The sequence below is a fragment of the Triturus cristatus genome, chromosome 1_1 (assembly GCF_964204655.1).
Source record: "Triturus cristatus chromosome 1_1, aTriCri1.1, whole genome shotgun sequence".
In the NCBI taxonomy this organism is placed as follows: Eukaryota; Metazoa; Chordata; class Amphibia; order Caudata; family Salamandridae; genus Triturus; species Triturus cristatus.
Genome location: NC_140579.1, coordinates 684,770,408 through 684,785,921, shown reverse-complemented (window position 1 = coordinate 684,785,921; position 15,514 = coordinate 684,770,408). Strand labels below are relative to the sequence as shown.

The window sequence follows — 15,514 nt, the reverse complement described above, 5'->3', positions numbered from 1 at the left end:
AAGTCTTTCCAAATAAATCAAATAGAGAAAACAATGAAAATGCAGGATTCTGCATGATAGGAGCCACTCGCTGTTAAAGGAAAATATGCTATATATAAATAATACAAAAGATAAGAAAACACCCACAAAGATTCAAGGCATCCTAATAAGAGCATAGACCATGACCAGAAGGGCAAAGGAAAGCATGAAAATAAGAACCCACCAGAAAGTGGAATCTTGTTATTTACTGGGGTATGAGACTGTTTAGAAGAGTAAATCAGGTTAACAGATTAATAAATATATAACTAAAGAAGCAAAATTGAAAAACGTTCTGCAAATGTGCATGATTTTGAAAATACCAAATACATTTTTAGTATCCAGATTGAATCATGGGAGCAGTGCAAGAACAACAAACAGAATATTGTATGGCTTATATATGGCCTTAATTGAACTCCAACCTTAAATTAAAATTTGGATTTGATATATTTGTATAAGAAAATAAATATTTCATCACCTGCATTTGATGAATATGTGTTTCTGTATTTTTATGCATTATTTAGAGGTTCAAATCATCAGAATGGCTCAGGTTGGGGTCCTCTGGTTCCACTAATGACTCCGTGGGGATCCCTGGATTCTAATAATGATTCAGAGGGAGGTCCCCAGATTGCAGTAGTAATTAAGTGGGGTGTTCACAGGTGAAAATGTTAAGAACTGCTGCCTTAGTTGCATATAAAGGAGCCATGAACATTTTGGGACATCAAAATGGTTCTCATGCTGCAAGCAAAATCATCTTTCACACTAGACACTACTTGCCTGAATTGATTAATTTGTATTATTTATGAATTTCATGGGACAGACGTAGGCAAACTGCTTTTGACTGCCCAAGCAAGCAAGCGAACCAGCAGCAGGTGGGACCACTGGCAACACCAAACCATAGCCCTTTGTATTGGCAGCAATTGGTAAGATTTCCCTTCTCTTCCTTCAACATACATTCATCAACCTTCACCCCTTTTTAGAGGAGTAGTTTGCCAGTCTTCAGCCATTCAGAAAGTCAAACCATGCCCCCGCCTGCTCACATTGTAAAACCAATAAACCATACCATCCTTCCAAGACTGGTAAATGCGAGGCTTCTTCCCTACAGAAATCAACTTCAGTTGACTTTTGGTTAATGTTCCTCCAAAACCTCCAGAAATCCAGCAACGCAATAATACCTTGTGCAACTTACAACCCAAATCAGTGTCATGCCAGAGGTAATCTCAGTTTATTCCGCAAGGAGGGGTGGCAGAAGGAAAGTACAATTTGGCCACAAAGCAGCTATGACGCTTTGTTAAAGGTCGCAATCTCAAAGATTTAAAATATATAATATATACTTTTTATTACTATTCACCCGTTGACTCCATTGAACGCCAATCGTGCAAGAGCGTTCAGTAGTTGTACATTCCCTTGATCACACCAGTAGGACAAGGAACTTTGTAGTGGTGCGACGAGTGGAGGAGAGAACAACAATATGGAAAGACGTCTATGCCAGAGAAGGGGGCGCAGTTCTCCCCCACTGAAAACAATCCTTACATCACTGCATTTGGCTCCCATTTGGTTCAGTTCAGTCCTCTGCAAGCAATTCCAAAAGATCAAAATTTCGGTGGTCAGTTGCTGGCACAGCTCCGTGGCTTCATCCATTCCCAGAGGACCATAGGTTTACTGCAGCACCAATCCCACCTGTGGAAAGCAAAAGACACACATTAAAAGAGCACTGGAGAGAAAGAGGCAAGTAAAAAATTCTGACTTAAGACAGTCCAGGGTAATGCAGAGACAGGAAGCAATTACTGAAACAAATACACATAGGGAATTAATTTGAGCCAGTGAAACAAAGTTAATTCTGGACTTCCCTCTCACCCCCGCCAACAGTTGTCAATGAAGAATGAGCACTTTAAAATCAACTGGCAAATTCAAAGTGCCAACAGAGCTTAATCATGAGATGCGAATTTCAAGATCTAGATGTTGACTCTGCTGCAGTGCTAGAGTCCTAGTAGTCATTCCACTGAAGGGTCTTCAAGGTCCTTGTACTGTCCTCCTTAGAACGCATGGCCTTGACAATGCACCAAATCCAGTTGAAACTCAACCCCCTCCACTTTGTGTCTCCACTCCCAGTAGATGTTACCTTCTCAGCTCCCATACTGGGACACTTCCAATTATACAGGTAATACTGCAAGTTTCCGTCACCAATGCCAAACTTCAGCTTCTCCAGGAATGTTTTGTTCTCCATCAGATCCAGGGCATTAAACACGTCGAACCCTTTCTGTGGAGGATCAAGAAAGGGTAAAATAGAAAGTTACCTCATGGTACGTACCTTTAGTTCTGTAGAGATAAGAGTAAGCAGGAAGCATACAAAGCAATCAGGATCTCAATGGTGGGGGAGAGGGAGTAAGTTAATTATGGGAAAGCAAGCAGAGGAGAAAGGGAGCATGTACACAAGAAGAGAGCAAAATTGAGCATGAAGGAAGATTCATGCACTGAAAAGAGGAGGCCTCATGCACTGTAGTAGTTCTAGGCATAAAAAAACAGGCACAGTAAAGATAAACAATGCACAGAAGACTATACTGGAACTATAACACAGGAAGGGCACGATCTAGAAAAAGGAGGAGCTGGCAAGACAGGATGTCTTTCTGTAGGTACTGGGCCACATTACTGGGCAGTACCCCGGGCTGGGCTTTATCATTTGCCAGTGGTGCTCCAAGGTCTTAGGAACTACTGCACTCCAACCAGAGAACCAAGCTGCTACACCAACAGTAGTTATGTGGAGCACTTAAGCTTTACTGGAGATGTTGGCAATAAGTATGGAACTCAAGCACAGTTTTAAATTGATCACACTTGTGGTCCTCGTCACCAATATATATATTTTTTTAAAACAGTCCGTGAATAACTTTATTTCGGCCATAAAAGTGTCACATATATACATTACAGTACAAACATAGTAAACAATCAATTATTAAAACAGACCATAATAGCAAAGGCTTTTTCTTCTTGGGGTCCAGATTTCCTAAGACACCAGGCAGGAAGGTGCCACAAAAGTACATGTGCATAGGGTATATCGATTTATGACCAATTTACAGAGCGGGAACCTGCGATTAATGAAGTCTGCCCATCCCCCAGTTAATAACTAGGAACCTTGAAAGTGCCAGTGCCTAAAGTGCATAAGAAACTAGGGGTTCAGTGTAAAATTTCAAGAGATAGTATGGTTCAATTATCTAGTACAATAATAAGTTAAAAAAGGAAAAGGATAAAAAACATTATCTGGCTATATTGGGACCCATGGCTCCTAGAAAGCGTGTACATTATTTGTTACAGACCTCTGGTATCAGCCATCAAACACCAAGAAGATTCACCCAGAACTCATTGAGTGGACATGTCCTAAGACAGAACAAATTCATCCACACTACTGTGCGAGGGATACCTTGCAACCCCTTGGAAAGCAACAGCCAGACTACCAAAAGCCCTGCAATACTGAGCAAATAGCAGGCTGTTCTCTGTATAAATGTAAATATGAAAAAACTATTATAATGTACATTTGGGTCTGGTATATGCTACCAAACCGGTTTAAAGCACTTACATGTAAATTGTTATAGTTCAAACAGCATGTTGCCCTGTGGGTGCACTTTTGTGAGAGTTTTCTCTTATTCTTGTAAGAATGGAAGCATTGGTTAGGAGTATATACACAACTGAAATGTGTCAGAAAGATGTTGAAATGTTTATATAGATATTCCACCTTCTTGTGCACCGAAATTGAGGTATATACGACCATTAAAACTTGGGATACATTGATAGTGTGCACCTGCCATTACCTAGCCACTGCTTCTGTATTACATTTTGATATGTTTGCATAGTTTCTCATCGGCCAGGTTTGCAAAGAAAGGGCAACTGAAAGGGCTTGAGCCCAAGCAGTTCTGAAGATGCCACAGCATAAACAATATAAGCACCACCTAAAAAAGTGATGGGGGATTCATAATACCAGAAAATTATTATTTTATAGTACCAAATATCTGTTCTAAAAATCCCAGTCCCAGTGTTAAGTTAACATAGCAACTTGGGCCAAGACGTTTAAAAGCAACGGGCAGTTCACCAGGCTAAAAGTTACTGATCCAACTGGCTTCCAAAGGCAGAGTTTTACTGTTGCTGGAAATGAACAATAGTTACTTACCTGTAATCTGTGGTTCTCCAGTATTGGTGTCTTTCATAGATTCACATGCCTGAATCATTCCCCGTCGTCGGAGTGGGAGTCCCACGGTACATAAAAAAGCAATAATTATGCATATACCAAACAAAAAACCCTGGTAACCTGAACCAGGAAGTAAAGTAGCCTAAGCTACAAGGGAAAAAACTTCCACAGCTATGACTATCACTGTCATTATATACAGTCCAAACTGCAGCCAATCAGGCGACAGCACCCACCAGAATGTTCTCCTCAGAGGCTCAGGCTGTCAGATTTTCTCGCACAGGAGTGAAGTAATATACCATAACCTAAAAAGCCTCTGAGGGGAGGTGGGCGGGTTGCATGTGAATCTATGAAAGACACCAATACTGGAGAACCACAGATTACAGGTAAGTAACTATTGTTCTTCTCCAGTATTTGGGGTGTCTGTCATAGATTCACATGCCTGAATCAGAGTAGATAGCAGTACATAACCTTATGCTCATAAGACGCCACTTTATATATATATATACACCATATACATTATGAAATAGTATAACCATACAGAAATACACATGTGTTTCAATTTATGCAAAACAATTTCACATCACAAAAAGCGTCTTATAAAAGCATAGCGGAGGAGGGAGAACAGAGGCTCAACTTATTTGAAAAGATTACGTAGAACAGCTTGTCCCACTGAACCATCCGCATCACTTGCAGCTTCCAAACAGTAGTGTCTGGTAAACGTATGGCAGCTGGACCATGTTGCCGCTTTACAGATCTGGTGAAGAGGCACACCGGCGAAAAGAGCTGTAGATGACGAGATTGCTCTCGTAGAGTGTGCTCTTGGGGTCGCTTGTAATGGTCTTCCAGCTTGATCATGGCATAAACAAATTGCAGCTGAGATCCAGCGAGCTATGGTTGGCTTTGATACTGAATGGCCTTGACGTGATCTGCCATAAGCTACCAAGAGCTGGTCCGATTTGCGCAGTGGTGCTGTACGTTGTAAGTAAAACTTCAGACATCTCCTGATGTCTAGGGAATGCAAGGCCCTTTCTGCAGCTGTTTGCGGATTTGGGAAGAAAGTTTTCAAAACTATGGGTTCATTAAGATGGAAATCCGTCGGGACCTTTGGCATAAATTTTGGATTAGTGCGCAGCACCACAGAATCAGATGTGAATTGCAGAAAGGGTGGATGAACAGTGAATTCTTGCAGGTCACTAACCCTTCTTGTAGAAGTTAGAGCCAATAATAACGAAACCTTCCAAGATAGGAACTTTAGATCCGCCTTGTGGATGGGCTCGAAAGGATGCCTCATTAGTTGTGAAAGCACTATATTAAGGTGCCAAGAAGGAGGCGGACGCCGAATAGGCGGAAACATCCTAAATAGCCCCTTCAAAAATTGTTGGATGACTCTGTTGGAATAGAGAGAGAGTTAGTACCATCCTGTCGGAATCTTGAAATTGCAGCCAAGAACACCTTCAAAGTAGAGTGGGAAAGATCAGACCTCGCCAATTGTAGAAAGAAAGGCAGAAGTTGTTCCGGCTTTGCGTGGATCGGATGGAGATTAACGGATTGACACCACATGCAAAACCTCTTCCACTTTAGTTTGTAAGTTTTAACAGTTGCTGGCGCTCGAGCATTGGCCAAAACCTCTTGGCAGTCTGGAGGGATATCTAGGTGTGCAAATTCAAGCTGTTGAGGAGCCATGCTGCTAATCTGAGCAATGCTGGGTCCGGATGACAAATTTGACCGTTCTGAAGGGTCAGAAGACGTGGAATTGGTCGAAATTGTATGGGCTCGGCCTCTGAGAGGAGGAGAAGCTCTGTAAACCAGTACTGGCAGGGCCACCTGGGAGCAATTAAGATCATGCGGCAAGGCTGTTGTTTGATCTTGCGCAAAACTCGTGGAACCAACGGGATCGGTGGAAAGGCGTAAGCATATATTTGCGACCAATTCATCGAAAAAGGCATTCCCCAGCGAGTCCTTGTGGGGAGCCCAACTTGCGAAGAGTGGGCATTTGCGGTTCTGGCTGGTCGCAAAGAGGTCTATATCGGGATGCCCCCATTCGTGAAACACTTCGTTTTGGAATGGTTGGTGTAACTCCCATTCGTGATTCGACGTTGTGTTCCTGCTGATGGAATCCGCCAGAACATTCGTGATTCCCGGGACGTGAATGGCTTTGAGGTTGATCTTGTGGCGGATCGCCCAATCCCAAATCTCTTGCGCTTGCTGGGATAGGAGGGCTGACCTCGTCCCGCCTTGTTTGTTCAAGTAATGCATACTTGTTGTGTTGTCTGTTCTTACAAGTATGCATGCTCCTCGGATGATGGTCTGGAAGGATTTTAGAGCCAGGAATATGGCTCGCAGTTCTAGCAGGTTGATATGCCACTTTCTTTGTTCTAGAGTCCACCTGCCATTGACTGTCATTCCTTGAAGGTGCGCTCCCCAACCCTCGAGGGATGCGTCTGTGGTGACTATGAAATCCGGCATTTCGACCAGAAATGGGAAACCCTCTTTCAAGTGGTCCATCTGACTCCACCATTGAAAGGCCTCTCGCATTCGTGGGGTGATGTGAATGAGATCCTCGAATGACCCTGTGATCTGAAGCCATTGCAGATTGAGTTCCTCCTGCAACGGTCTCATTCTGTACCGACAGTTGGGAATGAGATGAATGCAAGACGAAATCATCCCTAGGAAGGATTTGTATACACGGACTGAAACGCACTCTTTTGAACTTAGAGAGCGCGCAAGATTGCATATCTTGGTTTGCCTTTCTCTTGATACGAAGGCTTTGGCCAGATCCGTGTTCAACGTCGCTCCTAGAAACGTTCTTCTTTGCGAAGGAATTAGATGTGATTTCTCCAGATTTGTTGATAGACCCAGGGATTGGAAGAGTAAGAGGCATTTCTGAACATGCTCGGATGCTACCTTGGCGGAACTCGCCTTGATAAGGCAGTCGTCCAGGTACGGGAATATCTGAACTCCCTGCAGACGAAGATGCGCAGTTACTGGCGCTATGACCTTTGTGAAGACTCTGGGTGCAGAACGGAGTCCAAATGGGAGGACTCTGAATTGGAAATCCCTGCCAGCCACTCTGAACCGTAGATATTTTCTGTGCCTTGGCAGGATTGGTACATGAAAATAGGCGTCCTGCAGGTCGAGGGTGGCCATGTAATCTCCCATCGAAAGCAACTGCAGAATTTCTTGGAGCGTCAACATCCGGAAAGACATTTTCTTTAGAAATTGGTTGAGGGCGCGAAGGTCGAGAATTGGACGCCACTCTCCTGATTTTTTCCGGATGAGGAAAAATCTTGAGTAAAAGCCCGTTCCCTTTTGTAAGAGAGGGACTTTTTCGATTGTTCCTTTTTGAATCATCAAATTTATTTGGGAAAAAAGCTCCTTGAGATGAGCAGGGGGTGGACCATTGGGAGGAGAATTTGGCAGAATTTTTGTGAATTCCAGAGCATGGCCTCTGGATATTATATCTAATACCCACTTGTCTGAGGTAATCTTGGACCAATTTGAATAAAAGTGGGATATTTGACCTCCAATTCTTGTACGTGGGAACGGTAGAGATGGTGGCAGGTGGCTGAACTCATTGCTTCTTATCGGACTCTCGTCCGCGAAAGGACTGCTTCTTACGCGACTGCGAATATTGTTGATTTCGCTGTCCGTAATGCTGCTGGCGATAATTCTGAGATCTTTGGTTATACTGAGAGGTTTGAAAGGAACGCTGTTGGTTATTACCTCCCCTGCTAGAGAAGGATCCACGTCCTCTGGCTCCCCGGAAGGTAGATTTTCGGAATTGCAAACTACCCAGGGACCTTGCCGTCTCCGTATCCTTCTTTATTGCCTGTAGCGCTTCATCTACATGTGCACCGAACAAGGATTCACCATCAAATGGCATGTCTATAATTTTAGACTGCACCTCCTGGCGAAACGATGTTGACTTCAGCCAGCCCTGCCTTCTCAGCACTGCGGCTCCTGCCAGCTGCCTGAAACCAGTTGATGCCACATCCACTGCTGCGTCGATTTCCGCAGACGCATACTCTCCTTCCTGCCGGATCTTTATAGCCTCGGATTTGAAGGCTCCGGTAACATGTCGAGGAAAGGAGAGATGTCGGACCACATCTGGCGGTCGTATCGCCCTAAAATCGCCAGGGAGTTTGCAGCCCGAACTGTGGTGGCTGCCATCGTAGACACTTTCTTTCCTATTGCGTCCAACCTTCTACCATCTCTATCAGGTGGAGCTGATATGGGCGTTGAAGGATTTCTAGCCCGTCTCTGAGCCGCTTGTGCTATAACAGAGTCTGCCTTAGGTTGACCAATCAGGCATGCTGGTGAATTACTTGGGGCCCTATATTTCTTGTCCAGCCTTGGTAACACTGCTGGAAGAGAATTAGGGGTAGCCATCAGTCTCAATCCCTCCTTCCAAATAAAGTCAATGATTGGGATTGCCCGAACCTGCTTCCTTAGTTGGTCCTTGAAGTCATACAGGAAGCAGTCATCTTCCTTTGTCTCCATGGGAATCAGGAATCTCTTGGTCGCTCTTTCCATAAGTGAATGGAAATTCCCAATGTCCACCGGGGGAGAGTCCACCGGAGCTGGAGCACTTGGAGAAGGAGTTTGTACTTGGTAATTATCCCACTCCGACATGATAGATTGATCATCTACCTCTCCTTCCTCCCTTTCATCGTCTGAAACCTGCAATTGCCGAGATGGCAACGGAGAAGGTGGTCTTGGTGACTGGAGCGACGACAACTGTACTCGTGGTCTGGGTGTAGTCGGAAGAGATTCCGCCGTTTCCGAAGGAGGAAAACGTCTATAGTAATCTTGCAACATATACTGCAGATTATCAAGTAGTTCCAATGGCATTTGACCAGACGGCACTGGTGCAGGTGGTGTTGGCTGTGGTTCAATATTAGGATGTTCGTACTGTTCATCCTCATCATCCTCATCTTGATATTTGATGAGAAGCTCCGATGGACTCCTTGTAGTCCGAAATCTCTCATCTTCTTCGGAGTCGTTATCCTCCGATTGTAAAAGTTGCGCCGGTAATTTTAGAGGCGATATAGCCTCTAAAGACGATCCTCTACGCTGAAGAAGCGTAGATGCTGGTGACTTTTGATCAGACACGACAGACGACGGAGTCGCAGTCCATACCTGCATATCCATGCAGGTAGATAGAGAAGGTGGTAACACTCGTGTCGACGGAACCAATCCTGACGTTAAAGCCATTTTCGATGACGAGGCTGTTTTCGTCGACGAGATGGCATCCGTCGACGATGGGACAATCTTCGCCGACGACGATGCCGACAACGAGGCAATCTTCGTTGACGAGGGTGCCGTCGACGGGGCAAGCTTCGTCGACGAGGTCGTGTTCGTCGACGAGGTCGTCTTCGTCGACGAGGTCGTCTTCGTCGACGCGTCCATCTTCGTCGACGGGGTTTTCTTCGTCGACGAAGCAACTGTCGACGGTGCCACAATCTTCGTCGACGGAGTAGACGTCGACGAAGTAGTCGGCGGAGCCAGCTTCTTGATTTTTACCGTCGACGGAACGGAGACGAGAGATGACACTTCCCTCGTCGACGAGATGGGTTTTACACTCACCGAAACCAGCGTCGACGGCGATGAAGCTGATGACATTATCATTGTAGGTCTCGGCGACGAGAATGTAATAGTCGACGTTGAAATGCCGTCGACGGCGCCGTCGACGACGGCAATCCCACCTGAGGTGATTTCTTGTCAGGAAAACTCTTAGCTGGCTGGGTTTTTCCTGCTTTCCTAGGGGGTGTAGAGGGCTTGGATCCTGAAGGTGGAGATGTCTTCTTAGATTAAGACGAAGACTGCCCCAAGCCCTTAACAGACTGGGCTCTCCTCAACACCTTTGCCCCAGTAGAAGAAGATTCTTCCTCAGCCACCCTTTTTCTGGACGAGATAGAGGATCCAGAGGCAGTTTCTATCTCTGATAAAGGAGCATCTTTATCCTTAAGCTTCTGTAGCCACAGAAGAAGGCGTCCTTCCCTATCCCTTAAGGTCTTCTGAGAGAAGGTGCGGCAAATCTTGCACTCCTTCACCTCATGATCAGGCTAGAGGCAATAGATGCATTTTTTGTGAGGGTCTTCAGAAAAAAGCCTAAGCTTTCCGCAGGACTCACAAGATCTGAAGAGTGATTTTAAAACATACCCATCTCAACCACACCATCATCATCATCATCATCATCATCTGGGCGATAGCAAAGTTTGATCAGAATCTGTGCAGAAAAGACAATGAGGACACATTTGTACTAGACGAAGAATATGATTGGGATCAGGCGCTTTTGTGATTTCGGAGCGCAACATTGATTAAGATCGTGCTTAAGTAAGGTCGGGGTCAAACAATGGAAATAGCACTGGATCCTCAAGTAGTCATTTGACTGGATTCACTAAAGATTCCAGGATTGGCGACTGATTTATTACACAGTGAAGACTTGATAGGGGCTTCCTCCTACTAGTACAATAAAGTTATCTTATCGGACTATGTGAGGTCATCTACTTAACAATTCTTCACGAAGAGGCTGTTAGTGTTATTAGGTTTGGTGTGGAGCACGGAAAGTAGGTAGTTCTAGCTAGGAAATGGGTTTGGGGGCTAGCTTAAGTGATGGATTTTAGCAATCAAAGATTGAGGGTGCTGGAGACTGCCAGTAAAAAGTGGATGGACAAGTGTATTAGAGAAGAAAAATCCAAAAAAGTCCTGATTTGACGTCACTCATTAGGAACAGCTACTACATAACTTTAAGAAGCAATTATTGTTCAGGTAAATTTCCTACATCCAGGACACACGAAGGCAAGTCTTCTGGAACATACCAAAAAAGAAAAATAGTGTAAGGAGCTGGGTTCTTGTTGCAGTCCCCCCTCCTTTTGCCTGGCATTTAATGCAACTTTGACTGAAGGGTACTGGGTTCCTGCTAAACAGGTCTCCGTACCAGTGTTCTTTCCCTAAGAATATTCAATTGTTTTCCCCAATTGGCAAAACCTTTAGCACCCTCTGTAAGTCCATAGTGAATGGTACCCCTGGTACAAAAGGGCCTGAGGTATTAGGGTCCCTAAGGGCAGAAGCACGTACTGTGCCCTCCTAGGGGACCCCTCACGAAGCACATGCAAGGCTGCCATTGCAGCATTTATGTTGAATATGCTACTTACCAGTATGCATCTGTTCTTGGCATGTAGGGCTGCTGACATTCATATCTGTGCATAGATCGCCGCCTAGTGTTAGTTCCGGATGATTGCACATTGTTGTCCTGGAAGAGTCTTCGAAGTATCACGAGATAGGTGGCTCCTCCCCTGGACTACAGTGCGCATGGGCATCCTCTCCATCCTTAGATTGTTTTTCGCCATTGTGGCAGTGATGGAGTAGATACAGTAAGTGATGACCATGCTATACAGTAATTCTGAGTGCTGCAGCCGCTACAGGCGCCGGGGAGGAGGGTGGGCGATATGAATGTCAGCAGCCCTACATGCCAAGAACAGATGCATACTGGTAAGTAGCATATTCAGTTCGAGGCATGTGGGCTGCTGAATTCATATCTGTGCATAGATTATATAGCAGTCCCTCCATTAGCGGCGGCTGCCCGTGCCAGCTGCAGCAGTCTGAAAAAGAGTTTTGAGAATAGCCTGTCCTACAGCTGCCTGCTGTTTTGAGTGTACATCTACACAGTAGTGTTTGGTAAATGTATGTATAGTGGACCATGTGGCTGCTCTACATATTTCCTGTAAAGGAATGTTTCCTAGGAAAGCCATGGACGCCCCTAACTTTCGTGTTGAGTGGGCTCGTGGGGGGAATCGTTAATGTGCGTTTAGCTTTTTAATAGCAAATTTGAATACATTTAACGATCCATCTGGCTATCCCTGCTTTGGAAATGGCGCTGCCCTTGTGTTGTGGAGAAAAGGCAACGAAAAGTTGTTTTGTTTTCCAAAAATCCTTTGTTCTGTCTATATAGTACAGGAGGGCCCTCTTTACATCTAGTGTATGGAGCATTCTCTCTGCGACATTTTGTGGACTTGGAAAGAAAACAGGCAGTTCAATAGTCTGATTCATGTGGAACTGCGATATCACTTTAGGCATGAATTTGGGGTTGGTACGTAGTACAACTCTGTTTGCGTGAACCTGTATGAATGGCTCTTGAATGGTTAGTGCCTGGAGTTCACTAACTCTTCTCAACGAAGTGATTGCCACTAAGAAAGCTACTTTCCAGGTGAGGAATTGAATCTCACATGAATGGAGAGGTTCAAAAGGTGGACCCATTAATCTGGTGAGGACCACATTGAGGTTCCACACTGGTGCCGGTGGGTGTCTTGGGGGAATTACTCGTTTGAGTCCCTCTAAGAAGGCTTTGATGGCAGGCACTCTTAATAAAGAGAGGTGCTGCCTGTTTTGAAGATAGGCTGCTATCGCGGTTAAATGTATACGTATGGAGTTGTATGCCAGATTGCATCGGTATAAGTGTAAGAGGTAACAGATGATGTTTTGAATGGATGCGTCCAGCGGGTTAATGTCATTGTTGTTGCAGTAAATGACAAACCTTTTCCATTTAGCAAGCTCTGGTTGTGGGTCTTTTGGCCTCCTTGATGATATCCATACATTCAGGTGGCAGGTTTAGGTAGCCAAACTCTAAGACTTCAGGAGCCAGATTGCCAGGTTCAGCTGTTGCGGATCTGGGTGCTGAATTTCGCCATGGTTCTGCGTTAAAAGTGCGGGTGTGATCCGCAGCCTTAGATGCGGCACCACGGAAAGTTCTAGAAAGGTGGTGTACCATGGTTGGCGTGCCCATGTTGGAGCGACTAGGATGAGTGTCAGTGAGTGTTGTCGCAGTTTGCGTGCCACTAGCGGTATTAATGGCGCTGGGGGAAAAGCGTACGCAAATCTGCCGGACCAGTTCATCCATATCGCATTGCCCTGTGACTGCGGATGTGGGAACCTGGCGGCAAAGCTTTGGCATTTTGCGTTTTCGTTTGTGGCGAATAGGTCTATCTCTGGATGACCCCACTGTTGGAAGTACGGCTGGAGTACTGACGGATGTAGCTCCCACTCGTGCATCTGGTGGCTGTGTCTGCTGAGCAGATCCGCCATCTGGTTGTCCTTACCCGGGAGGTGTTCCGCCATGAGGAATATGTTCCTCTGAATGGCCCACTTCCACATGCTCTGAGCCAGATGAGACAACTGTGGGGAGTGTGTTCCTCCCTGCTTCTGTATGTAGTACATGGCAGTCATGTTGTCCGTCCGGATCAACACGACTTTGTTGCATAAGTGTACTTTGAATGCCTTCATGGCTAGGAAGATTGCCATCAGTTACAGAATGTTGATGTGCATCTTCTTTTGCTGTGTCGTCCATAGTCCCTGCACTGTGTAATTGAGTACATGAGCTCCCCATCCCTGGAGAGAGGCGTCCACTGTCAGTATTTGCGGAACAGGCTCTTGGAACGGTCGGCCCTTGCAAAGGTTTTGTGGATTCCACCAATGCAGAGAGTTGTATACCCGACCGCTCACCAACACTAGGTCTTTTAATTGTCCGTGAGCCTGATTCCATTGACGTGCCAAGCACTCCTGAAGCGGGCGCATATGTAGTCTCGCGTGCGGGACTATGAAAATGCAGGAGGCCATCATGCCTGCATGAACACTCGCGCTGGAAGGGAGTGTTGAGGTTTGAACTTTGTGATCAGCAGTTGCATGCTGTTGATCCTCACTAAATTTGGCTGAGCAGTAGCTGTCAAGAGTGTCTATGGTCGCGCCCAGGTACTGTCTTACGTGTGCGGGTTGAAGATGTGATTTTGGGTAATTTAGTGAGAATCCCAGACTGTGAAGAAGGTGAATGGTGAGGGACATGTGGCTGGCACATTGCTGGGCTGACTTTGCCTGAACAAGCCAGTCGTCCAGGTAAGGGAAGACGGGAATGTGCTGTCTCCGTAGATGTGCAGCCACTGTCGCTAGGCACTTGGTAAAGACCCTGGGTGCCGTCGTTACTCCGAAGGGGAGAACTTTGAACTGATAGTGATGCCCCTGAATAGTGAACCTGAGATATTTTCTGTGCGATGGGTGTATGGGTATGTGGTAATATGCATCTTTCAAGTCCAGTGTGGCTAGGAAGTCTCCCTGACTGAGTAGCGGTAGAACCTGCTGTAGGGTGAGCATATGAAAATGCTCTGATAGAATGTAGTGGTTGAGGGGTCTCCGGTCTAGTATAGGTCTGAGAGAACCGTCCTTTTTTGGGATTAAGAAGTACAGAGAGTACACCCCTGTCCCCTGTTGGTTGACAGGCACGACTTCTATTGCACCTTTTTTGCTGCATACTTAGTACCTCCTGCTGCAATAATGCCAAGTGCTCTACGGACATAGGACGGTGCTTTGGCGGTATGTTGGGTGGAGTGGACGTTAATTCTAGACAGTAACCGTACTGGATAATGTCCCTGACCCACCTGTCTGTGGTGATGGTTTTCCAGACTGACAGGAACTGCTGGAGTCTCCCCCCGACATGTGGTCCCCGACATGTGGTCGGGGGGCAGGGAGAAGGCGTCACTGTTTGTTTTTGGGGGAGGACCTGGTGTTGCCGTACCCACGTCCTCTGCCTTTGGTGCTGGATCCACGATATCCACCTCTAGTGGTTTTATCATAGTTATTTTGCGTGTCCCCTTCATTGTACTGCTGCTGAGACCCCTGACCTCTAGCTGCCCCTCTATTCCCGGGGCAACGAAAGGAGCCACTACGAAACTGCTGCGACTGCAGAGCCCCCATTGATTTTGCAGTTTCAGTGTCTTTCTTAATTTTTTCGAGGGTAGTGTCAACCTCAGGGCCAAATAAATAGTCTGGGTTGACCGATTGATTTAAGATATTGTTCTGAATCTCAGGCTTGAAGCCTGAGATTCTCAACCATGCGTGCCTCCTCAACATGACGCTTGTGTTGATCGCCCTTGCTGCAGTGTCGGCTGCATCCAGTGCGCATTTGATGGACGCATTTGTAAGGAGTTGTCCCTCTCTGATAAGGAGCTCCGCTGCCTCTTTGTATTCATCTGGCAAATGTTGTAGCAGTGATTCTAGTGTGTCGTAGTGGGACCTATCATAACGGGCCAGGAGTGCCTGTGTGTTGGCAATGCGCCAGATGTTTGCTGCTTGTGCTGCTATCCTTTTGCCTGATGTCTCCAGCACTTTGGACTCCTTGTCGGGGGGAGGAGCATCACCCGTTGTTTGTGAATTGGCTCGTTTGCGAGCATTAGCAACAACCATGGAGTCTAAAGGTAACTGACCCTAATGTACATAGGGTCTCCGGGTGCAGGCTTGTATTTCTTTTCGATTCTGGGTTTCAGCACCCGTGCC

The 15,514-nt window shown here is 45.9% G+C and overlaps 1 protein-coding gene across 5 annotated transcripts in view; it reads right to left on the bottom strand.

The window, feature by feature from the left end:
* Positions 1 to 1,218: 1,218 nt before the first annotated feature.
* The window catches only part of NMT1 (N-myristoyltransferase 1), a 413,873-nt gene continuing 399,577 nt past the window's right edge, over positions 1,219 to 15,514 (bottom strand). For all 5 annotated transcript variants that reach the window (XM_085647087.1, XM_085647088.1, XM_085647086.1 and 2 more), the window contains 2 exons: positions 2,138 to 2,275; positions 1,219 to 1,695 (listed from right to left, as the gene is read on the bottom strand). In XM_085647087.1, the coding sequence (XP_085503213.1) occupies positions 1,675 to 1,695; positions 2,138 to 2,275 (159 nt within the window). In that variant the 3' untranslated portion in view covers positions 1,219 to 1,674. The remainder of the gene's footprint in view (positions 1,696 to 2,137; positions 2,276 to 15,514) is intronic.